Here is a 26,102-nt window from a genome sequence, read left to right as displayed (position 1 = left end):
ACCAACGTTTAGTGTTTAAAGGCTATACTAACAAGGTAAAAATTGGGGAACTCAATGCAGAAGAAAGAAAATACAGCCATATAGATGTGATCAAGTAAAAATTTTTATTTTTGTAAAGAGTTTCAGGTGGAACATAGTTTACAAACAGATAAATAAATAGGTGTAATTCCTAGATCTGTCCATTGAAAAGGCTTATAAACAATAACCACCCCAGCGGCAGTGGGAATCCGTCAAACCCAGATTGTGATCTCAAAGCATCATTTCCCACTAAATCACAACCTGGGACAAAACAAATAAAATCCCAAGGCTTCTTGAAGTAAGGGCTGAAGATGTCGAAGATAGAGCTGGAACCTCTTGTCACTCCAGGTGAAAAGGAAGCCGTCACAGCATTACAAAGATTGGACGTTGTTCCCAGCCCCAGGCGGTGACACAGGAGGCCCCCGAGCGCACCTGCTCCTGGGACACAGCCCTCTGCGCCGCAGTTTCCTCCGAAGGAAATCAGGGCCCTGAGTGAGTCACTGATACACAGAGTGAGCAAGGAACGACTCATATCCAAACGGGTCGGAGAGCGGGGGATGCCGTCCCACCTTAGACCCCATCTCCGGCATAATAGCCTGCAATCAGGAGAAACTCACCAGTCTCTTCATCTTTTCAAATTATTCATTCATTTATTTATTTATTGGGGTGGCCCCCTGAAGGGTCTTCTCAGCAGCAGCCTCTCACTAGCTGTCCATTTAATACGTGGTAGTGTATCTACGTCAATCCTAACCTCGCGGTTCATCTCACCCTCCCCTTCCCGATCCGCCGTGTGCACACGTCCGCTCTGCACACGTCTGTGTCTCTTTTCCTGCCCTGCAAATAGGCTCATCCGTACTATCGTTCTAGATGCTGCAACAATGCATTCATAGATGAGATTTCCTTTTCTCTTTCTGACGTGCTTCACTCTGCATGACAGATTCTCAGTCCTTCCACATCACTACAAAAGACCCAGTTTCATTCCTCTCCACGGCTGAGTAATAGTCCACTGTGTATATGGACCACATCTTCCTTATCCATTCATCAGTTGATGGATATTTAGGTGGCTTCCACGTCCTTGCTATTGCAAATAGTGCTGCAATGGACACTGGGGTATGTGTGTCTTTTTGAATTATGGGTTTCTCAGGGTATATGCCCAGGAGTGGGATTGCTGGATTACATGGTAGCTCTGTTTTTAGTTATTTAAGGAACCCCCATACTCTTCTCCACAGTGGTTCACAACCCTCTTTAAAGAACCCATTTCAAAAGGGCTTGTGAGGGTTCCCAGCTTTGCCCCCAGGCCTCAGAGCAGAGACAGCACATGCCCAGGCTTTCCCTGAAAGAGACCTCTCTGTGTGTCTTGAAAGCTGCAGCCTGTCTCAGGCCTCTAATTTAGCACAAGATGAGGGGCCGGCTGCCATGACCACCCGCCCAGAGACCAGGGAGGCCGGCGGGTCCCACCTTCGTGCCCGGATCTATGTCATGAGCGTCTCCCTAGAAGGAGCCTGTGCACACATCTGGTACCCCAGCTGGTGTGGCCGGGGGACATGCGCCTCCATTGCCCGTCTCTGGCTGCCAGCAGGACTTGTACGCGCAGATCCCACAGGACCGGATGAGACAGAGAAAGAATTCTTAGGAGACGATCCCCTCAAGCCTCAGTGCAGAGACGCCAATTAGAAACGCCCAAGCTCCAGGCTCTCTCCAAAAAAAAGCCTATATGCTTATCCAAAAAGCTGCGGTCTGAGAGTCAGGCTTCTGATCCAACGCACATCTAGCGACCAAGGACGACACTCCGCGGAGACGGGGGAGGCCAGCAGGAGCGTTTCCACGCCGTCTCTGCCCCATTGCCGGCCAGCAGTGCCCGGGATGCAGCAGAGAAGAGCTGGTGCACACACCTGGCACCCTGGATTTTGCGGCGCCATCGAGAGGACACCTCCCCTGAGAGCCGGGCCCTGATGGCCAGGGCGGCTTGTGCCCACGGGTTCGGCGGGACTGCAGCAAAGACACGGTTCTTCCTGGTGGTGCTCTTAGAGGTCGGTGCAGAAGGAGCACAGAGAAAATTCTTCCCCGTCTTTTCCCCTTAAGAGGTTTATTTACATACCTTACAAGCTGCTGCCTGAAGGTCTAGCTTTTTTTTTTTTTTTTTTTAGGGTTTTCCTTTTAAAAATGTATTTATTGATTGATTTTTGGCTATGCTGGGTCTTCATTGCTGCGGGGGCTTTGCTCTAGTTGTGGAGTGGGGCTTCCCATTGTGATGAGAATGCTTCTCATTCTCTTGCTGGGGAGCAGGCTCTAGGGCTTGTGAGCTTCAGTAGTTGCGGCCCATGATCTCAGTAGTTGTGACTTCCAGGCTCTAGAGCAGGGGTTCTGTAGTTGTAGCACATAGGCTTAGCTGTTCCGAGGCAGGCGGGATCTTCCCGACCCAAGGATCGAACCCATGTCTCCTGCTCTGACAGGCAGATTCTTTACCACTGAGCCCCCAGGGAAGCCTGATCCAACTTTCACTCAGCCTGAATCTAGGCATGGACTGAGATCCTCTTCTCTAGGACACAGACAGGTCTTGGCACAGCCTCAACTACTGGAAGCCACTGGGAACAAAGTCGTCTGCTTAGACAATCACAGAGATTTGGAGACAACCCAAAGTAAGGACGGGGCTGAGGAATAAGTTTCATTTCCTACAGAAGGCCACTCCTCCAAAACTGGGCAAGTGGGCTGTTCTATCTAACGCATAGAAACCAACAAAGGGAATCGAGGAAAACTTTTTAAAAATAGAAGAATTCGTTCCAAATGAAAGAACAGGATAAAACCCCAGAAATAGATTTTAATGAAACTAATATAATTTATTTACCCCATAAGGAGCTCAAGATAATGGTCCTAAAGATGCTAACCAAGATCAGGAGAACAGCGCGCGAAGAAAGTGAGAATTTCAATAAAGGGATAGAAAATAGAGTACCAAATGTAAATCACAAAGCTAAAGAGTACAATAGCTGAACTGAAAAATTCAACAGCAAACTAGATGCAGCAAAGAAAGAATCAGTGAATTTGAAGACAGTAAATTCATTCAATAAAAAAAGCAAAGAGAGAAAAGAATGAAAGAGTGTGAAGAGAGCTTAAGGAACCTATGGGACACTGTCAAGGGGACCAAAAATTGAATTATTGAGGTCTCAGAAGAAGAAGAGAGAGAAAGAGGCAGAAAGCTATTCAAAGAAATAGTGGCTAAGAACTTCCCTAACCTGGGGAAATAGACATCTAGATCTGGGAAACCTAGAGAGTTCTTAAATAAGATGATTCCAAAGGGGCCCACTCGAAGATACGATATAATTTAATTGCGAAAACTTAAAGACAGAGAATTTTAAAAGTAGCAAGAGAAAAACAGCTTGCCACATACAAGGAAAACTCCGTAGACTATGACCAGATTTTTCAGAAGAACTGTGAAGGCTATAATGAAATGGTAAGATATATTCAAATGCTGAAAGAGAAAATAAAAACAAAAACCTGCCACCAATAATACTCTACTTGGAAAAGCTGTTCTTCAGAATTGAAGTAGAGATAAAGAGTTTTCCAAACAAGCAAAATCTGAGAGTTCATCACCACTAGACCAACCTTACATGAAATGTTAAAGTGACTTCTTCAAGGTGAAACAAAGAGCACCAATTAGTCAAAGGAAAGCACATGAGAGTATAAATTTTGCTGGTAAAAGTAAATATATATTAAGTGCAGAATACTCATGTAATGGAATGAGTAAATCACTTTTAAATTTAGTATGAAGGTTAAAAGGCAAAATTAACAAAAATAACTATAACTACAGTGATTTTCCTGGTGACTCAGAGGGTAAGGAATCTGTGAACCTGCCCACAATACAGGAGACCTGGGTTCAATCCTTGGGTTGGGAAGATCCCTGAAGAAGGGAAAGGCAACCCACTCCAATATTCTTGCCTGGACAATCCCATGGACAGAGGAGCCTGGCAGACTACAGTCCATGGGGTTGCAAAGAGTCGGACACGACTGAACGACTAACACACACTTTCACACACAGTGATTTGTAAATGGATGAGCAAGATAAAAAGATATAAACTTTGGCAACAAAATGTTTTAACAAAAGGAGTACAAATGTAGAGATTTAGTATACATCCAAAGTTAATTTGTTATCAGTTTAAAATAAACTGTTATAAATGAGATGTTTTGTATAAGCCTCATGATAACCACAAAGCAAAACCTTAAGTAGATTGACAAAAGATAAAGAGAAAGGAATCTAAGTATACCATTACATAAAAATCACCAAACACAAAGACAGCAAGAGAGGAAAAAGGAAACAAAGGAATGACAAAGCACCAGAAAACAATTTTAAAATGCCAATAGAAAGTGCATGCCTGTCTATATTTACTTTAAATTTAAATAAACCAAATTCTCCACAGAAGACATAGAGTGGCTAAATGGATAAACAAAACAAGATCCAACTATGTGCTCTCACAAGAGACTCACTTCAGCTTTAAGTACACACACGGGCTGAAAGTATAGGGATGGAAAATAATATTCCATGCAAAAGGAACCCAAAAAACCTGAATAGATCTACTCGTATCAGACAAAATAGATTTTAAACCAAAGACTGTATATAATAAGAGATACAGAAGGTTATTGGGTATTAATAAAGGGATCAGTCCAACAAGATACTGTAATATTTATAAAACTTATGCACCCAACATAGGAACACAAATATAAAGCAAATATTAACAATACTTTTGTTTTGTTTTAAACATTTTTATTGTTCACTATAATGTAAGAAAACTCCCCGATGGCTCAGGCAGTAAAGAATCCACCCGTAATGCAGGAGACTCGGTTCAATCCCTAGGTGGAGAAGATCCCCTGGAAGAGAAAATGGCAACCCACTCCAGTATGCTTGCCTAGAGAATCCCCGTGGACAGAGAAGCCTGGCGGGCTACAGTCCATGGGGTTGCAGAGTCAGACATGACTGAGCATGCATGCATGCACATAAGAAACACGTACATTTGACTTGTCACAAAATGAGTATCTTGTAACCACCACCTGGGTCCAGAAATGTTGAGTTGACCTAAAATTTCTTTTGTGTTTTTCTGTAACATCTTGGAGAAAAATCTGGACAAACGTTTTGGCCAAACCAATATATAGAAAGGTGCAAGCATCCCAGAGTCCTCCCGCCACCTTCCAGCTTTCACCCCTCTCTTCTCGCTGAATGAACACATGAGTGTAATTACTCCCTCACTTTCCTTTGTAGCTGTACCACTTGTGTATAAATCTATAGACATTTTGTTTCACTTTTATCTGTTTTCAAACTTTACGTAAATGGAATTACACTTTACATCTGGCCACTTCCACCTCCCACATTGCACAAAATAACTGTTTTTCATTGCTGTGTATTGGATGGAGAAAGCCTTTCTAAGTTCCTGCGTGAATAGACCATGACGTTTGTATTCATTCTGCTCTTGAAGGACACTTGGGGCTATTATGGATAATACTGCTATGATCATGCTTCTACAAGCCTTTTATTCTGTAGGAGGACATATTCTGTTGAGCAAATATTTAGGAGTGGGATTGCTAAGTCAATGATACATGAATCTTGGGTTTTAGTTCAGTTCAGTTCATTTCAGTCACTCAGTTGTGTCTAACTCTTTGTGACCCCATGGGCACGCCAGGCCTCCCCGTCCATCACCAACTCCCAGAGTTTACTCAAACTCATGTCCATTGAATCAGTGATGCCATCCAACCATCTCATCCTCTGTCATCCCCTTCTCCTCCCACCTTCAATCTTTCCCTGCATCAGGGGCTTTTCCAATGAGTCAGTTCTTCACATCAGGAGGCCAAAGTATTAGAGTTTCAGCTTCAGCATCAGTCCTTCTGATGAACACCCAGGACTGAACTCCTTTAGGATAGACTGGTTGGATCTCCTTGCAGTCCAAGGGATTCTCAAGAGTCTTCTCCAACACCACAGTTCAAAACTATCAATTCTTCAGCATTCAGCTTTCTTTATAGTCCAACTCTCACATCCATACATGACTACTAGAAAAACCATAGCCTTGACTAGACAGACCTTTGTTGGCAAAGTAATATCTCTGCTTTTTAACATGCTGTCTAGGTTGGTCATAACTTTTCTTCCAATGAGCAAGCATCTTTTAATTTCATGGCTGCAGTCACCATCTGCAGTGATTTTGGAGCCCAAAAATAAAGTCTGTCACTGTTTTCATTGTTTCCCCATCTATTTGCCATGAAATTTTACTAGATAATGTCACTGTTCTAATTTCCTGCAACCAGTTGACACATCAGTTGTGCAAAAGTTTCCATTGTTTCACGTCCTTAATAACACTGGGTATCGCCAGTCTTTCTTCATTTTCATAGTTGTATGGTTACAGAGCAGTATCTCATGATTGTACTTTGCATTTTTCTTATTTCTCATGGATTTATTGGCCATTTACACATAGTCTTGTATGATGGGTCTGTTCTAACCACTTGCTCATTTTTTTTCTATTGGATTATTTATCTTTTTCTTTAAAATAATAAAATGCAAGTGGAAAAAATTAATGACTGCATAGGTCTTGGTAATATCAGTTATTTCTGAGTGATGGAATTACAAGTGGTTTACATTTTCTTCCTTGTGCTTTTCTGCCCTTTTCTAATTTCCTATAACAATTATATATTATTTTCAGAACACTTAGTGTTTCACAATTCTAATGAATAAAAACAATGGCTTTTACAAAAGATATTATCTAGGGAATACATTTTGAATGTTAACTGTTAAATTTATGGGATATTTGGATGATTTATGGTAGTGATTCTTAACCATTCCAAGGTGTTCTACAGCTAAACTTGAATAATTGCATTCTCTTCCAATTTGCCATGGTTTCATTTATTTTGTTTAATGCCTACAACCAAATTTAATATATCAAGCTATCCATCTATATACACATGAATGAATTATTAATACTCCAAATAGGATTCAGCAGAAAAAAAGTTATGAGAGAAGTTTAAGCGAAAATTAGGAAATCACTGTTCTCTATCAAGAAGAATTTCTGCTTTCACTCCCATCAGAACTCCTATTAATGTAGCAACTTCCAAAATAAAATTATTTGCATCCCAAAATCACACATGAAAAGGCCTTAGATGGCTCATGCTCTAAAAATTTAATTATAAAATAGTAATTGAATAACAACGGTTCCCAGTACTGTGTAACATTAAAAAGAATTAAAGCATAATGCCTGACCTCAAAAACCTTGCCATCTAATTGGAGAAATAAATCAAACTCTTATGAAAATAACAAAATGCATTCAGTTCAGTTCAGTCGCTCAGTCGTGTCCGACTCTTTGCGACCCCATGAACCACAGCACGCCAGCCTCCCTGTCCATCACCAATTCCCGGAGTCCACCCAAACCCATGTCCATCGAGTCAGTGATGGCCTAACCATCTCATCCTCTGTCATCCCCTTCTCCTCTTGCCCTCAATCTTCCCCAGCATCAGGGTCTTTTCAAATGAGTCAACTCTTCACATGAAGTGGCCAAGGTATGGAGTTTCAGCTTTGACATCAGTCCTTCCAATGAACACCCAGGATTGATCTCCTTTAGGATGGACTGGTTGGATCTCCTTGCAGTCCAAGGGACTCTCAAGAGTCTTCTCCAACACCACAGTTCAAAAGCATCAATTCTTCAGTGCTCAGCTTTCTTTACAGTCCAACTCTCACATCCATACATGATCACTGGAAAAACCATAGCCTTGACTAGACGGACCTTTGTTGACAAAGTAGTGTCTAGGTTGGTCCTAGACTCCATGGAGTAAGTCTTTTAATTTCATGGCTGCAGTCACCATCTGCAATGATTTTGGAGCCCAGAAAAATAAAGTCAGCCACTTTTTCCCATGAAGTGATGGGACCAGATGCCATGATCTTAGTTTTCTGAATGTTGAGCTTTAGGCCAACTTTTTCACTCTCCTCTTTCATCCAGAGGCTCTTTAGTTCTTCTTCACTTTCTGCCATAAGGGTGGTGTCATCTGCGTATCTGAGGTTATTGATATTTCTCCCGGCAAGCTTGATTCCAGCTTGTGCTTTCTCTGGTTTTCAGCAGTTCGACTATGATGTGTGTAGGTGTGATTTTCTTTGCAGGTGTATTTTCTTTTCTGGGTGGGATTCACTGATTTCCCTGTCTGTGGGTTTCTTGTTTGATCAAATTTGGAATTTTGATTAAAATTTCTTCAAATATTATTCCAACTTCATTTTCTGTCTCCCTCCTTCTGGAACCCTGACCACACATGTGTTAGACCCACAGGCCCATTGAGGCGTTGTTCTTTATTTCTCTCCTAATACTTTACTCTTTGTGTTTCAGTTTAAATTATTTATTTTGAGCTACCTTCAAGTTTACTAATCCATTCTCTTCTGTTGCGTCCAATCTTCCCTTTCTATATATGCTATCATTTTCCTTATACATTCACACATTGATAGACACTTATGTCGTTTCCATGTTTAAGCCATTGTAAATAATGCTGTAATGAACCTGCAGTTGCTGATAGCTTTTTGAGTTAGTGTTTTTTGTTTCCTTAGGATAAATACCTAGAAGTGGGCTTGCTGGACCATATGGTAATTCTATTTTTAATTTTTTGAGGAAACTCCATGCTGTTTTCCATAGTGGCTGTACCAATCTACATTCCCACCAACAGTGCACAGTGGTTCCCTCATCCCCACCCTTGTCTTTTCGATAATAGCCAGTCTAACAAGTGTGAGATGATGACTTACTGTGGTATTGATTTGTATTTCCTTGATGGTTAGTATGTCGAGCAACTTTTCATTTGGCCTACTGGTCATCTGCATGTCTTCTTTGGAGAAACATCTACACACTTCCTCTGCCCATTTTTAATCCTATTGAGTTGCTTGCATTTCTTTATTTTGAATAGTAACCCTTTATCAGGTATATGTTTGTAAACATTTTCTTCCATTCAGTATGCTGCCTTTTCATTGCATTGGTGATTTCTTTTCTTTTTTTCTTCTTTGCTGTGTAGAAACTTTTTAGTTTGATAGAGTATCACTTTTGTTGCCTTTGCTTTGGTGTCAAATCCAAAAAGTCATCACCGAGACCAAGGTCAAGGAGCTTACTGCCTATGTTTTCTTCCAGGATTTTTATGGTTTCAAGTCTTTAATCTTGTGGTCAAGTCTTTAATCTATTTTGAGGAAGTTTTGTGTAACTGTTTGGTGTACGAACATGGTTCAGTTTTCTTCTTCTGCCATGGCTTGTTTCCCCAGCATCATTTACTGATTAGAGACTGTCCTTTCATAATAGTAAACTTGTGAATTAACTGAACATATATGCATGGGTTTCTTTCTTTTTTTTTTTTTTGCATGGGTTTATTTCTGAGCTCACTACTCTGTTGTATTGATCTATATGGCTGTTTCTATGCCAATATCATAGTGTTTTGATTACTAGTGCTTCATAATATAGCTTGAAATCAGAAAGTGTGATGCCTCCAGCTTTGTTCCTCTTTCTGAAAATTGCTTCGGCTATTCAAAATCCTTTGTGGTTCCATGAAAATTTTAGAATTTCTTGTTCTTTTTTAAAAAAAAAAAACCTTGTGTGTAGGTGTCTCTGTGTTAGGGATCAGCTTGAAACATATAAACTTAAGGTTTTCTCAGATCTAAGGAAAGCCTGCACACTGGGCAGGAGTGGTCTTTCTAAATTTCCCCGTATGTGCAACTAATCCTTAAATAACCCAAAAGGGGAAAAATGGAAAAATAAAGGGCATAAAATAGCCATTGTCTCTTTAAATCCCCTGGAAGGTGCTTCAGGTAGAGGAGCATGAAACAATGATGGTGCAAAATGCAGCTGCCTGCCCGCCTCTGTGTCTGCCCCTCCACGACCAGAGGCAGCTGTCGGTGACCAGAACCCAGACCCGTTACTTGGAGGACGAAGTCCTTATCGTCACTCTGGCTCCTGCAAGCCCCTCTAAGAGTGCTGGTCCAGCTGGCGGCTGTGGGCTGGGGCGCGGGAGGATGCAGATCGCCTGTCGCGGGAGGCTGAAACTGACCAAAATTAAGCATAATTCACCAGGCTCGTCTTCCCCCTGGAAGCTGCAAGCCTTTGAATAGACTCTGAAATTCTAAAATAATTACAGAAGACAGACTTGGCCAATTCCACGTTGTGCAGGTGGGGACACAAATTCCTAGCACTTCCTACACTGCCATCTTCCCTGCCCTCCCAGGCTTATTTCGTCTTACATTCTGGTACAGTGCATTTTAAATTCCCAGTGTCAACTCTCTCATTTAACAGTTACAAGAACTGACTTCAGGGACTTCCCTGGTAGCCCAGTGGCTCAGACCTCACGCTCCCAATGCAGGGAACCTGGGTTTGAGCCCTGGTCAGGGAACTAGATCCCACACGCCGCAAATAAGTTTGCATGCTGCAATGAAGGCCTGGTGCAGCCAAAAGAAAAAATATATATATATATGAAACTGACTTCAGGTTGCCAAGTGAAATTCAAAATTATTGAGAATGATAGCTGGAAATTAATTTATACACAGATTTTAAGGTCTTCTTTACGATATACTCCAGATTATGCAAAGGCATACTTGGCACTTTGGTCAAAAGAAAGCATGTTTGTGTGTATGAATAAGATGTAGAGCATTGCAAAGCAGTAGAGAAAGGATTGGGATCCTGGGGCTTAGAGACTATCCTAAAACCATCTTGTTGTCCATTATGATAACAGTTAGAAGAAGGCATAAATTTAGATTAAAAAATCTCACACTGCTGTGCATTAACATCTTTTATGGGCTTCCCAGGTGGCCCAATGGTAAAGAATCCAGCTGCCAATGCAGGAGACGTGGGTTCGTTCCCTGAGTCAGGAAAATCCCCTGGAGAAGGAAATGCAAACCCATTCCAATATTCTTGCCTGGGAAATCCCACAGACAGAAGAGCCTGGTGGGCTACAGTCCATGGGGTCACAAAAGGGTCAGACATGACTGAGTGACTAAGCAACAGCATCTTTTGCAGGTCTCAGGCAGAGTCCCGGTGATGAAATAATTCTTACCCACAGTCATGTTCCTCTCATATTAGGCATTCTCTTAGGGCTTCATCCTACTTTTAAATGTTTTCCTTGACTCACGACATCATTTTCACAGCATCATGCATTATCACGACCCAGATAATCACGATGGTGATCACTCACCTAAAGCCAGACATTCTGGAATTCGAGGTCAAGTGGGCCTTAGGAAGCATCACTATGAACAAAGCTAGTAGAGGTGATGGAATTCCAGTTGAGCTATTTCAAATCCTAAAAGATGATGCTGTGAACGTGCTGCACTCAATACGCCAGCAAATTTGGAAAACTCAGCAGTGGCCACAGGACTAGAAAAGGTCAGTTTTCATTCCAATCCCAAAGAAAGGCAATGCCAAAGAATGCTCAAACTACCACACAGTTACACTCACCTCACACACTAGAAAAGTAATGCTCAAAATCCTCCAAGCCAGGCTTCAATAGTGTGTGAAACGTGAACTCCCAGATGTTCAAGCTGGATTTAGAAAAGGCAGAGGAACCAGAGATCAGATTGCCAACATCTGTTGGCTCTTTGAAAAAGCAAGAGAGTTCCAGAAAAATATCTACTTCTGCTTTATTGACTATGCCAAAGCCTTTGACTGTGTGGATCACAATAAACTGTGGAGTATTCTGAAAGAAATGGGAATACCAGACCACCTGACCTGCCTCCTGAGAAATCTGTATGCAGGTCAGGCAGAAACAGTTAGAACTAGACATGGAACAACAGACTGGTTCCAAATAGGGAAAGGAGTACATCAAGGCTGTATACTGTCACCATGCTTATTTAACTTACATGCAGAGTACATCATGAGAAACGCTGGGCTGGATGAAGCACAAGCTGGAATCAAGATTGTTGGGAGAAATATCAATAACCCCAGATATGCAGATGACACCACCCTCATGGCAGAAAGCGAAGAAGAACCAAAGAGCCTCTTGACAAAAGTGAAAGAGGAGAGTGAAAAAGTTGGCTTAAAACTCAACATTCAAAAAAGTAAGATCATGGCATCTGGTCCCATCATTTCATGGCAAATAGATAGGGAAACAGTGGAAACAGGGACAGACTTTATTTTGGGGGACTCCAAAATCACTGCAGATGGTGACTGCAGCCATGAAATTAAGACACTTGCTCATTGGAAGAAAAGTTATGACCAACCTAGACAGTATATTAAAAAGCAGAGACATTACTTTGCCAACTAAGGTCCGTCTAGTCAAGGCTATGGTTTTTCCAGTGGTCATGTATGGGTGAGAGTTGGACTATAAAGAAAGCTGAGCACTGAAGAATTGATGCTTTTGAACTGTGGTGTTGGAGAAGACTCTTGAGAGTCCCTTGGACTGCAAGGAGATCAAACCAGTCCATCCTAAAGGAGATCAGTCCTGAATATTCATTGGAAGGACTGATGCTGAAGCTGAAATTCCAATACTTTGGCCACCTGATATGAAGAACTGACTCATTGGAAAAGCCCCTGATGCTGGGAAAGATTGAAGGTGGGAGGAGAAGGGGATGACAGAGGATGAGATGGCTGGATGGCATCACCGACTCAATGGACGTGAGTCTGAGTAAACTCCGGGAGTTGGTGATAGACAGGGAGGCCTGGCGTGCTGCAGCCCATGGGGTTGCAAAGAGTCGAACACAACAGAGCAACTGAACTGAACTGAACTGAAGACAAGTACTAGATTGGCCAAGAAATTTGTTCAGGTTTTTCTGTTACATCTTATGGAAAAACCTGAACGAACTCATTGGTTAATCCAGTATTTAGTTAGAGACCTTTCAAAATTAGTAAATTGGCTAGAAAATAACCAGAAATCTTGTGTTATATTGGCAAAAAGTCAGAGGCAATCCCAATTAATTGGCATCTAAATTATAATCAGAGTTCCCTTATTTAGCCCTTCGCTTTCACTAGAGAACTGAAGACTCAAGAACAGGTACAGAGTTTTGTTTTGGTTTCTGTTTTGTAATCCCACACCCAAAACATAATGTTTAATGATTAAAGTTTAATCAGTCATTTTTGCCATATGCTTCCCTTGTGGCTCAGCTGGTAAAGAATTCACCTGCAATGCAGGAGACCTGTGTTCCCTCCCTGGGTTGGGAAGATCCCCTGGAGAAGGGAACGGCTAACCACTCCAGTATTCTGCCTGGAGAATTTCATGGACTGTATAGTCCATGGGGTTGCAAAGAGTTGGACACGACTGAGCGGCTTTCACTTCACTCAGCCGTTTGAAAACCTTATACAATTTATACATGCAAATCAATGAAATAATAAAAAAATGTTCAAGCCCTCAATTTTTTTTTTATCTTCACAAGATAAAAATTATCAGTTTCCTACCTTCTTCTTTTCTACAAAGCCAACAGACTCCTATCACCAAGCGATCCATCCCAGCCTACAGAGTGAACAGAGAATCAGGCTGTTCCTGTGTATAATCACAGGACAGGAAAGAGCTTTAGGAACCACAATGCTTTCTAAAGTGCTAGTACAGTTCATGTATGGAGGAGCTGAGGGGAAAGCAGTGCTTCTTACCTAAAGATATCACTGAGGATGCCAATGAAACAAAATCGAGTTTTTAAAATTTGGAGTAGGACGTCCTTGGTGGCCCATTGATTGGAAAAAAGAAAAAAAAAGTACACCTGCCAATGCAGGGGACACAGGTTCAATCCCTGGTCCGGGAAGATTCCACATGCCAGGAAGCAAACAAGCCTACACACTCTTAACTACTGAATGTGCAAGCCTAGAGCCAGTGCTCCACAAGGAGAGAGTAGCCCCCGCTCCTGGCAACTAGAGAAAGCCTAGCGTGGCAACAAAGACCCAGCGCAACCAAAAATAAACAATTTTTAAAAATTAGGGGTAAGTGGGGAGATATTAAAGTTGCTGTTTGTAGAATGGTGCCGACGAGCAACGTAGCAAAACAAAAGAATCCGAACCTTGACCGATTTGGTAAGGTTGGCGCTTTAGATGGTGTTGCAAGGCCTGCTCCTCTTGGTACTTTCCTCTAAAAGTAGCTTGGTAATTCACCACTGACTTTACGGTTGTTTCTTAATTCTTATAATTAGGAAGTATCTATATTAGGCTTCACACACAACCATAGCATTGCCTGAAGAAAAACGCACAACCTGAAGTTGTTGGTCACGTTTTATTCAGGGAGCTACTGGGGACCACAGTCCAGGAGACAGCCTCTAGCTCTGCAGAACTGCTCCAAAGAGCCAAGGGAAGAGTCAGGATATTTAGGAGTTTTTTGCTGAAAACAAAACAAAACAAAAAAACAAAACACACTGTTAGACGCCAGACTCTGGGCTCATTGAAATTACTCTTTAGATACGCATCTTTAGTTGGGCCAGCATGCTTTTTCTCTCCATCCTAAACGCCCCTCCTGGGGCACTAATGTAAGTCAGGCTGGGGGTGATGGCAGGCAACATGCATTGTTTATTGGAATGGCAGGCAACATCCTCTGTCCACAATAGTGATGCATATATTCATATTTATTTAACATGTCTATAACTTTTCCATGTATGAAGTGTATAGTAATTTTTTCCCAGACACATCAGTTTTATATCCCTAACCTTGGCTTTAAATCCAAGATATCAGTGGTACTAGAACTTGCTTAAACTTTTGTATATAGACCCTGGATTGAAAACCAAAAGAAGGTTCACAACCCAAATTTTGGCGCATTCTTCCTGTTGAGCAAATAAATACTGCTTCCTCGGGTTCCTAAGTGCGGCTTCCCTTCACGAGAGCAGGGGGGGACTGTGTAGTTTTCATCTGGCAAAAATGACATCGATCCCGGTTGGAAAGGATAATTAAAACAGCTACTTTCTGCAGGTCACAGGTCCCCAACACTGCAAACCCGGGGCGCCAACAGGTATAAACTACTCAGTAGCTCCCAGGCCGCAGCCAAGCACTGGCAAAGCGTTCACGCTGCAATCACTCAAGAAACGCTCGCGGAAGAGACCAGAGAATAAAGGCGCGGCGGCCGTGACACGTGGCCGAGCCGAAGGTCCGCACAGCAGCCCGATCGCCGGCGGGGCCGCGGGACCAGAACCCGCGCAGACCTTTCCGAACGTCCACTCCGCGGGTGACTCGGCCGAGGGGCTCCTGGTGTCGCCCTGGTCCCACCCCCGCCTCTCCAGCGTCTTGGGGCCGCCCGGGCGGCGCGCGCGCAGACTCCTCGGCGGCAGTGGGGATCACGCCCCGAGCCCGCGGACCCGCGTCCGCCGCTCCGCGGCCTCGGGGACCTGGACGCTCCCGGCCAGCTGCCCGGCCGAGGCCCCGCCAGGCGCAGGCGCAGAGGCCGCCAGGCAAACCCGGAAGCGCTCGGCGCGGCCCGCGCCTGCGCAGTAGCGGCCCCGGCGGCGGCCAGACCCGCGGCGTCCCCCCGCCCCGAGGTCCGGCGGGCTCGGGCCGCGTCATGTCCGCCCAGGGCGACTGCGAGTTTCTAGTGCAGCGAGCCCGCGAGCTGGTGCCGCAGGACCTGTGGGCCGCCAAGGCTTGGCTCATCACGGCGCGCAGCCTCTACCCGGCCGACTTCAACATCCAGGTGAGGCCGGGCGGGCGCGCGGGGGGCGCGGCTCCCACTGCCCTGCGCCCCGCTCCCCATCCTCCCGGAGAAGCCGGCCTGGGGACTCCGGGTCCGGCCGGGCCGGCCGGGGCCACGGGAGCGTCAGCCGCCCTGCGGCCGGGCCCGCGCCTTGTGCCGCGGGGGAAGGGCCGCCCGCGGGGGCGGAGGCAGGATGGGGGTGTCCTGGGTGCCTGCGCGGGCGAGCTGCGGCGCGGGGTGCTGACCACAGGAGCCCACCTGGGCGGTGGCTCTGTAAAGGGGGCCATGCCGCGCGCGGGTCTGCAGGCGCCGCCGCCGTGCGTAAAGGTATCAGAGCCGCGGAAACCTACACACCGTTCCCGGCATCCGGATGATGAAGGCGGCGCCCTGTCGGGCTCCGGCGACCTGGGAGCCGGGCCTGCACTAAGCTGGGCCCGGGGCTGTGAGCGACAGAGCCCTGAGGCTTCTTTGACCGGGTGGTGCCCGACCCTAGGACCTCCAGGGGCGGGGCGGGGGGGCGGTCTCTGGTGGTCTGGGTCACCAGGTGTGCCCGGTGTGCTCGACATTAGGACCTCCAGGGGCGGAGTGGGGAGTGGGGGGCCCTTGTGGTTTGGGTCAACAGGTGATGCCAGATCCTAGGACCTGCAGGGGTGGGGACGGTGGAGGAGCAGGCCGGGCGGGCAGAGGGCCTGACCCCGCCCCGGCTGTGTTGCATACAGTATGAGATGTACACCATCGAGCGGAATGCGGAGCGGACGGCCACCGCCGGCAGGCTGCTCTACGACATGTGAGTGGGGAGCTGGCCCGGCCTCTTGGGGTGGGGAGTTGATTTCTGTCAAAGAGGGAGTTGCGGGGAGGTCTGAAGTTCCGCCCCTCGGGTACCTAAAGCGTACTTTTTCATGGGTCTAGGCCTTCCCTGAACTGCAGAGAAGTCTAACTAGGTCTTGTTCTTGTTAAAACTCTTCTATTCAGTCATTTATTTTATTTTGGAAATAATACACACTCTTCTGAGAAGTTTAGACAGTACTGAAGCATAGAGAATAAGTGGAAGTCCCTCCTGGCCTCAACCAGAGTTGTGTGTGTATATGTGTACACAGCACACATCAGTAAGTTCTGGGGGAGCAGTTGCAGCGGTGAGCGCTATTGCTCACCCACGGGTGATGGACCCCTTTCCAGGTCAACATGTAAAGATCTGTTTAGTTCTTTTTCACGTCTGCATAGCATTTCACTCCCCTTTTATTGGGGGACATTTAGGGAGCTTCCAGTTGGTTGAGATTATATTCAGGAGTGTCAGAAAGTAGTTCTGTACTCAGGTTTTGGTGTTTTTCTTTAGATTCTTCAACATAGGCTTGCATAGTCAAAGGGTGCGTGGATTTTAAATTTTGATGTACCATCAGACTGCTTTCCAAAGAGTGCCGTTCCTGTTTACATCTCCACAGCCAGTATATGAGTGTTGCTTTCCCACAGCGTTGCCAGCACTTGGATATTATCAGTCTTTGCATCAGCTGTTAATTTTTGCCAGTGCCACAGCAGAAAGGGCTTCCCCAGTGGCTCAGCAGTAAAGAATCCACCCGCAATGCCGGAGATGTGGGTTCGATCCCTGGGTCAAGAAGATCCCCTGGAGAAGGGAATTGCAATCCACTCCAGTATTCTTGCCTGGAGAATCCCATGGACAGAGGAGCCTGGTGGGCTACAGTCTGTAGGGTTGCAAAGAGTTGAACGCGACTGAAGCAACCGAGCACTCATGCAGAGGAGAAAACAGTATCTTGCTATTTTTAAAAACTTGTGTTCAGTGTATTACTAGTAAGACTGAGTATCTTTTCAAGTGATATTTGGCTATTTGTATTTTTTCTGTGATTTGTCTTTGCCCATTTTTTCTTTTGGGAGGTTTCTTTTTTTTTTTTTTTTGCTTGTTTGCTTTTCAGGAGTGCTTTATGTATTATGATCATTTGTCTTTTCACTTACTAAAAAAGCTTAAGTCTATTGTAAGGACCCTCATTTTTCTTAGTTTTTATTTTTATATCTTTATTTTGGTTTGTTTTGGTTTATCTATGTATTCACTTGGGATAAAGAAAAATGTGTTTTTGTCTGATGCTACTGTTTTTACTTTCTTTTTTGGATGCTATGTGGAGTCTGACATTTTAATTTAATGCATTCATTTTTAAAAATAGGTTTGTGAATTTCCCAGATCAGCCAGTGGTGTGGAGAGAGATCAGCATTATTACCTCAGCATTAAGAAACGATTCACAGGATAAGCAAACCCAATTCTTACGAAGTAAGAACAAAGTGTTAACATAATAGTGTATAAATTACTACTTCCAGAATGTCAAATTCTTTGTAATAATTTCACACAAAAAAGTCACATCTGTGGTATTGGTACCCATGTATGTGTTTTGTTCTTAGCAGCTGAAGCCTGTACAAATGTCTCTTGATCCCTTGAGCATTTGCTTAGAACCCTTTAAATTTTCTTAAAGGATGTGGATATTAGCCTGGGGAACTGAATATATTTTAGCAGGTTCTACAGTAATCATAAAGCACCTGTAGATTATGCAGACCTCCACAGAACAGGAGAGAAACTTCTAGTAATTTATGAATGTTCTCATTAACCTTCATTCTGTGTTGGGTGCCATAGCCAATCCAATATTTCAGATTCTGGACAAAAAAGGAAGTAGATGGTTCATGCCAGTTTAGCTTACACACATGCTTTTTATCTCAGCCAGCAGCAAGCACTATTGTGACCCTTCCCAGACATCATTCTTCTCTTCTAGATCCAGTGAGGCCTCCAGATATTTCATGGTCATTCTGCAAACATCTTATGCCCAATACTCTGACCTGGAAGCCTTCCAGGTTGTAGGTGAAATCCAGCAGTAGCAGTTCTTTTACGTAGTGAATACCAAGTATACTTCACTTATATACTAAGTGAAGCCTGTCCTCACTCAGTATATCCCATTCTATGTATGATGATGCCTTCTTTCCTCTTTCGCTTCTGTATTTTCTTTCTGAAAGACTTCACGAAGTGAAATGTGTCGTATACAGGTTTATTTGAAACTCTTCCTGGGCGGGTCCAGTGTGAAATGTTACTGAAGGTTACGGAACAATGCTTCAACACCTTGGAACGTTCAGAAATGCTGCTTCTACTTCTGAGACGCTTCCCTGAGACCGTGGTGCAACATGGGGTAAGATAAAATTGATCAGTGGAGTCACAAGTATGTTTCAGAGCCAGAGTGTGTGTATTATTCTAAAGCAGATTGTTCTCATTATGAGGAGCGCCAGAAAAGAGTGAACTCAAATCAAAGGAATCCTTGTAAAGCTAGAAGGCTGTCACTGTTCCCCGACTCTGAATTTCCAGTGGAAGTGGCCTCACCGGTGTAAGGGTGTAAGGACGTGAGCAGCAAGCTGTGACAGTGCTTTTGTTCCTGTTGCTATCGTGCAGTTGCTCCTTTGTATCTGACTCTTTGCGACCCCATGGACTGCAGCACGCCAGGCTTCCCTCTCCTTCATTCTCTCCCGGAGCTCACTCAAACTCATGTCCACTGAGTCGGTGATGCCATCCAGCCATCTCATCCTCTGTCGTCCCCTTCTCCTCCTGCCTTCAATCTTTCCCCGCACCAGGGTCTTTTCCAATGAGCCCACTCTCACATCAGGTGGCCAAAGTGCTACTCACTTTCAATTTGTAAAGTACAGTAGAGTTTTTAGAAATAATCTATTTCATAGTTTTCAACTCTGTGTTGGAATTTAAAGGCGAGCCATAGTTGGCAGTATGAACGGGCACGTTTTTCACATGTCTTTGCCGTGTGGTCAGTTTTTGCTCTGCTCTGCCCTTTGCTCACACGTCTGATGGTTACCGAGTGTTGCTGGCAGATGCTAGTTGGTGTGTGATCGCTTCTGGAGGTGGCCAGCATCCTGCTCGCAGCTGTGTTCGTCACTTCCCATCGCCAGTAATGGAGAGATGGGCTTCAGATCATTAACTCTTAATCCAAACCCTTTGGCTTATTCTTTCTGGCTCCACTTTCCTGGCTGCTGCCCGGGTTAACCTTCTCTGTATCTCCGTGTGTTAGTTTCAAAGGGCTGCTGTAACAAAGTACCAGAACCTGGGTGCCTTAAAACAACAGAAGTTTATTCTGTCACAGCCCCAAAGCCAGGCATGGCCAGGGCCATGCTCCCCATGAGGGCTCGGGGAGGACTCGTGCCCCCCTCTTCCTGGCTCCTGGGGCACCAGGATCCTTATCATTCGTTGGCTTGTGGCTTCATCTTTCAGTTTCCGCCCCTGTTGTCACCTGGCCCGTCTTTGTGTGTTGTCCCCGTGTCTGTACGTGACCTTGTAAACACATCAGTCATTGGATTACGACCCACCCTGATCCCGTATGACTTCATCTTAACTGATTACCTCTATGAAGACCTTTTTTATAAGATAAATATGCGAGGTCACATCCTGACGTTCTGAGTGGACATAAATTTTGGGGGGACAGTGTTCAGCCTAGTGTCCTTCCTGACTTTAACTTTCAGCCTCGTGTAATCATTCACATGGTAACCCCTCCTTTCACCCCCTGCATCAGCAGGTGTTTGCAAGGAAGACAGTGCAGAAGTCTTGGTGGGTTTGTACAAGCCAGCTCTCCACTGGGCTAGGGCGTCAGAATGGGAAGGTGGCCTGAAGACCCAAACCATTCTGTCCTACCTAGTCCAGGCTGTGCGGCTGGCTACTCCTGGCAACTCTTGAAAGTGTGAAGTTTTGTCTACGTAATACATCTTGATGTAGAGAATAAAGTCAGTTTCCGAATTTCTTAGAAAAACTGCTACATCTCTGTTATCATTCTGTCTAGCTCCAGTGCTTCCATTAAGTTTTTTAGACAATTGACTGGTGTTTTAATTTTGCTGGTTCAGGGGAGAATAAAACGTCACTGGTCTGTGGTCAGGTGAACGTGGGATTCCCTTCCGGGCAGGGTTGCTGATGTGTTCTTCTGTTTTCTAGCCTTTAAAGTGAGAATTCTTGTTTCTTGAGAAAGTTTGAATATACGAACTATGTGGTAAATCAGTATATCACATGCACTGTTTCTTCATGTAATCCGGACATCTGAAACTGAACAGATTTAAATGATGAGGTGTGTTTTGAAACAGGTTGGCCTTGGGGAGGCGCTCTTAGAGGCTGAGACCATTGAGGAACAAGAATCTCCTGTCAACTGCTTTAGAAAATTATTCGGTAAGAAAAATTGCATCTCGTATTAATTCCTTAGGGTCAGTAGAATGCGCTGGGGGTGTCATTTCAGAAATAAGTTCATTTGTAGAAAGCAAAGGAATTCTTCATATTATGGGATTTAAATTCTTGTTTATTTTTTCGGTTCAGAAAGCATTTTAAACAACTAAATTTTTGTTGTGTAACAGTTAATACCTCCGAAAGAATACATGTAACCATGTATTTGGGTGTGAAGCACAATAATAAACACCTGTCACTCGTGATGTAGAGTCCATGTCTCCTTGCTAACTCCATCCACTAGCGTCCTTCTACATTGCAGTTTTTTAAAATAACTGTGCCATAAGGGTGTTCTTTTCTTCCTATCTACTCTTGGCCAAGTGAACTAAAAACTAAACTTTGTTTTTGCCAGAACCCAAGAGTAGCCAAACAGCTTAATCAGTTTTTCTTCATTTTCCCTTCTCACAGTGTGTGATGTCCTTCCTCTAATAATTAACAACCACGACGTTCGGTTGCCTGCCAATTTGCTCTATAAGTACTTGAACAAAGCAGCTGAATTTTACATCAATTATGTCACTAGATCGACTCAAATAGAGAATCAGCATCAAGGTAAGTGGGGATAGCTTGCAATTTATTTTATTTTTTTGTACTTTTTCATTTTGTACAGTTTCCAGCTCAGAAATCCCTCAGTGTTTTGATTATTCTCCTCTGGATGTGTACCAGTTTGTTAGTCTTGCTAAAAGAGGGTTCCTAGAAAAAAACACTACACTTAAGAGATAAGGCTTTTCTGGAACCAATTTTCCCCCTTGATTGAAACAGTGAAGCTGCTGAACTGTAAGGTTAGCTTCATACATGGACCACAGCTCACAGGTCCCTTCCTGCTCCGCCAGGGGTGGACACAAGCGTGTTGAGGTTCTGTGTTCTTGCCTCTTGCCTGGGAAGTCAGACCTTTTTTTTCTCTATTAAATACAAACCAAATAAATAGTAAGTCGTGGGGCATCCATGGCGGTCCAGTGGTTACGACTCAGCACTGCCAGTGAAGGGGCTGCAGTTTCGATCCCTGGTCGGGGAACTGAGATCCCAACATGCTGCAGGGCATGGCCAAAAATAAAAATAAAAGCATTTTTTTTAAGTAAGTAGTCATGTTAATTAATTGTAAACTACACTTTTTTTTCACATCTCAGGTGCTCAGGAAACATCTGATTTAATGTCACCGAGCAAACGTAGCTCTCAGAAGTACATAATAGAAGGGCTGACAGAAAAATCGTCCCAGATTGTGGACCCTTGGGAGAGATTGTTTAAAATTTTGAATGTTGTTGGAATGAGGTGTGACTGGCAGATGGATAAAGGAAGACGGTAAAAACATGTTCATTTCCAAGACTGCATAACAAATCATTTGATAGCATTATCTCTAAAAAACAAAATACTTTTTTTCTAGACGCATATAATGTATGGTACACCTCTGTCTGGGGCAGATTCTGTAACTCTCACTATATATGCAGGAGTGTAGTTTTTCACTTCATTTAAAGATTCCCAGCGGAAGCATGAACTCTTACGATGCTGTTGAGCTTGAAGCTCTCCTTGGTGCTTAGAGGAAAGAGAACCTACTTGGCACATTCATGTCAGGAGCTCTTGTCCTGATGCTGCTCTGATTCAGAAGGGGAATTTGCCTCAATCTGCAGACAGTGGAGAGTAATTTTACCTGCCCAGAGCCACATCTGGTAGTTGTAATGGTTCGGTAGTTGTAATGGTTCTATGGGCACTTGTCTCTCGTAGACGTTTTGCTAACAAACTCAGAATAATTAAATAATTTCTGTTGTCCTTCACCTTTCAGAAGCTATGGTGATATTTTGCATAGAATGAAGGATCTCTGCAGATACATGAACAACTTTGATAATGAAGCTCACGCAAAATACAAAAACCAAGTGGTTTATTCCACTATGCTGGTCTTCTTTAAGAATGCATTCCAGTATGTCAACAGCATACAGCCGTCTCTCTTCCAAGGTTGGTTTAAGAATCTTACAGTGTCCCAGACCACTGGCCTCATTGAGGGTGATGAGGACAATGAAAATGTTCACCTCAACATTGTTCTTGGATCCAAATAACTGCCAGTGCTTTTATGAGCTGTTGGTTTTTATGTGTGTTTTCACTAAAAACTTCTGTATCAAAGGATGCAGTGGTATTCTGAAATTAAATACAGATATTGAATGCCTCTTTTTAAAAAACAGCAGATGTAGCAGAGTATTGACTTAGATTTCACAGTAAATTCTCAACAGATTTTTTTTAAATAATATGTATGCATATAAATTCTAGAGAATGGGAAAAACAGAATATCACAGGGTGAAATACCCACAATACTTACAGTATAACATAGCTCTCTTTTTTGCGTATTGCCTATAGTATTTCATACATTTAGATTATCTCATATATTAGATTATCATATATTTAAATAATGTATGTGTATCTTTGTAGTTTTTCTCTTTTGTTGGTAATTCCATGCTTTGTGATCATTGTAAAAAATTTGCTGGCTAACGTAAGAACAAACACAAAGAAGGAACTTGCCTTTGTCCACCAAGAGAGACGTTTATTAACAGTTGGGTGTATTTCTGCACAGTTTTTATTTCTGTATATGTATGCTTCTTTGATTAGCCAGTTGGGACGATAGTGATCATAGTTTCACACAGTGCTTGAGTAGGTTTCCAGCGGGTAGTAAGTACTCTGTTCCTCCCTGCATTGTAAGTGTCGTCCTTCTCGCTCCATCCACAGGTCCCAACGCCCCGAGCCAAGTCCCGCTGGTTCTCCTGGAGGACGTATCGAACGTGTATGGTGATGTCGAGGTCGATCGCAGTAAGCACATACATAAGAAGAGGAAGCTAGCCGAGGGAAGAGAAAAACCCATGGTAATTCGTTCAGATCTAATAATTAGTATATGTCTGCTAGAAACGGGTCACCTGGGTCACCGCCCGCTCCCTGCTTCCACCTGGCTCCCACAGCCTCTTCTCTTTTTGTAATGTGAACCAGATGTCACTTTGGTCACTGACGGCTTCCCGCCACTCTCAGAATAAAATCCGAACCCTCTCCTTGGGCCCCACAGCAGGCACGAGCAGGCCTCCCTGCCGCGGACCCTCCCGGCCCCTTCCCAGCCTCCACCGAGCTCACAGCCACGCCCCTGGGTCCCACCACTCAGCGCTTGGCCCGGGTGTTCTTCTCCGCGAGGCTGCCTCTGAATGGCCCTCCGTTTTCTCTCTCTGTTCCTGTATTTTAATTCTGTGTAGCCCTTAGCGAGGTCTGTTCTTAAATCTTTCCTGGCTGGTTGCCTTGCCGTCTCTGTCCCTTCACCGGAGCACAAGGTCTTCGGGGCCCTCGGGAGCAGCTGTCTCATGCACCCCGTGTCCTGGGCATCCGCCCGACGGCGCCTGCGCCTGAGGGCCTTTGGTGCTGGGTGCTCCGCTGTGCCCTCCCCGGGGTGGGTCCAGGCATGGGACAGCTCTTGAGCGCCCTGGCCCTCACCTGCTGTGTGCATATGTCCCGTTGTAGCAGGGGCATACAGATTATGTGTTTATATGTTAAGGGCCCTGGAGGCCCGGGAGCTCAGCTCACAGGCCTTGCTTTACTCACAAGTGTTTGGTTTTTAGTAACCCAGCGTCTAAAACTTGGGCGTTTTCTCATCACAGTCCGGACAGACGTCCCTTTACTAATTGATGTCTTACAACGCTGGTCCCTGCTGGAGGCCGCCCCTGGAGGGGGTGGACGTTCTGCCCGAAGCCTGAGTGCCTGCTCACGTGACCGGCCCGGCGACTGGAGGTGGCGGGGCGGGGAGGGTCCTCCCTGAGGGCGGTGTGTTCCCACCCGCACAGGCTCCTGTACCTTCCTGTGGTCAGGACTCCAGCCTCAGAGTCTGCTCAGCACGTGCTTATGTGTTTCTGTAAATTCTACAGGCCGTCTAGAACTCCATACCGACCCCCTGCATGTGAGGTCCCTTCCGTAAGCTCCTGATCTCATTTTGAGGCAGGAGCGTATTCCTTAAGCTGCCACAGCAATGAACACAACGCTCGTATTTCTCTCTCTCACTAGACTGCCCACCTGTGAGTGGGAGACGACCCTGGAGAGCCAGGATGCCGGAGAGATAGGTGTTGGTTTTGAAAGAGATTGAGGAGGATTACTCCTTAGTCATTCCTGAGGAGGATAAGGAGGTGAAGCTAAATAGGGTGGGGTGGGGAGGGTTCCTGGATGTCAAGGAATGTGGAGAAAGGTGGGGAGTAGGAGGGAAGTGCCTTTTTCTCCTGAGGTTAGCTTAAGGAGTAGAACTTTCTTTTTAACTATAGTTGATTTACCATGTTATGTTAGTTTTAGTGGTACAGCTTTAGATTCTTTTCCATCCCAGGTTTTTATAAGGTATTGAATATAGTTCCCTGTGCTATATAGTGGGTCCTCGTTGGTTATCTGTTCTATATATAGTAGTATGCATATGTCAACCCCATACTCCTAATTTATCTCCCCCACCCCTTCTCCCCCACTTTCCCCTTGGTAACCATAAGTTTTCTGTGTCTGTGAGTCTGTCTCGTAAATAACTTTGTGTCATTTTTCAGACTCCACATACAAGTAATATCTTATAGTATTTGTCTTTCTCTGACTTTATGTCGCTTAGTATAATAATCTGTAAGTCCATCCATATTGGTGCAAATGGCATTATTTCATTCTTGCTTGTGGCTGGGTAATATTCTGTTATGTATATATATGGTAATATTCTATTGTGTCTGTGTACCACATCTTTATCTGTTCGTCTGCTGACGGACACTTAGGTTGCCTCCATGTCTTGGCTGTTGTGAATAGTATTGCACTGAATGTTGGGGCACATATATCTTTTCAAATAGAGTTTTCTCCAGATCCATACCCAGGAGGGGGATTGCTGGATCATATGCCAGTTCTGTTTTTAGTCTTTTAAAGGAACCTCCATACTGATCTCCATAGTGAGGGCATCAATTTGCACTCCCACCGACAGTGTAGGAGGGCTCCCTTCTCTCCCTTCTCTCCACACCCTCTCCAGCATTTATTTATTTTTGTAGACTTTTTGATGATGGCCATTCTTTTTTTTTTTTTTTTTTTTAAGCGTACACATAGTTGATTTATTGGGTTGTCCTAAAAGTTTATAAAGATTTTTCCATGAGATGTTACAGAAAAACCAGATGACCTTTTTGGGATGGCCGTTCTGACTGATGTAAGATGATACCTCATTGTCATTTTGGTTTGCATTTCTCTAATAATTAGCATTGTTGAGCATCTTTTCATGTGCCTGTGGGCCATCTGCATGTCTTCTTTGGAAAAATATCTGTTT

At 44.3% G+C, this 26,102-nt stretch overlaps 1 protein-coding gene across 3 annotated transcripts in view; it reads left to right on the top strand.

Annotated features, from left to right (window-relative positions):
• The first annotated feature begins 15,368 nt into the window (after positions 1 to 15,368).
• Positions 15,369 to 26,102, top strand: part of INTS10 (integrator complex subunit 10) — a 29,903-nt gene continuing 19,169 nt past the window's right edge. The window contains exons 1-9 of one of the 3 annotated variants that reach the window (XM_043893575.1): positions 15,369 to 15,579; positions 16,299 to 16,366; positions 17,751 to 17,854; positions 18,616 to 18,755; positions 20,695 to 20,776; positions 21,236 to 21,376; positions 21,952 to 22,123; positions 22,602 to 22,771; positions 23,534 to 23,667. In XM_043893575.1, the coding sequence (XP_043749510.1) occupies positions 15,451 to 15,579; positions 16,299 to 16,366; positions 17,751 to 17,854; positions 18,616 to 18,755; positions 20,695 to 20,776; positions 21,236 to 21,376; positions 21,952 to 22,123; positions 22,602 to 22,771; positions 23,534 to 23,667 (1,140 nt within the window). In that variant the 5' untranslated portion in view covers positions 15,369 to 15,450. Of the gene's footprint in view, positions 15,580 to 15,768; positions 15,907 to 16,298; positions 16,367 to 17,750; positions 17,855 to 18,615; positions 18,756 to 20,694; positions 20,777 to 21,235; positions 21,377 to 21,951; positions 22,124 to 22,601; positions 22,772 to 23,533; positions 23,668 to 26,102 lie in introns of those variants that run through there. The other 2 variants (XM_043893576.1, XM_043893577.1) reach the window with 2 other exon arrangements.

Source organism: Cervus elaphus, chromosome 32, assembly GCF_910594005.1.
Source record: "Cervus elaphus chromosome 32, mCerEla1.1, whole genome shotgun sequence".
In the NCBI taxonomy this organism is placed as follows: Eukaryota; Metazoa; Chordata; class Mammalia; order Artiodactyla; family Cervidae; genus Cervus; species Cervus elaphus.
The sequence above is the reverse complement of the archived record's forward strand: the minus strand, read 5'-3'. Positions and strand labels throughout refer to the sequence as shown.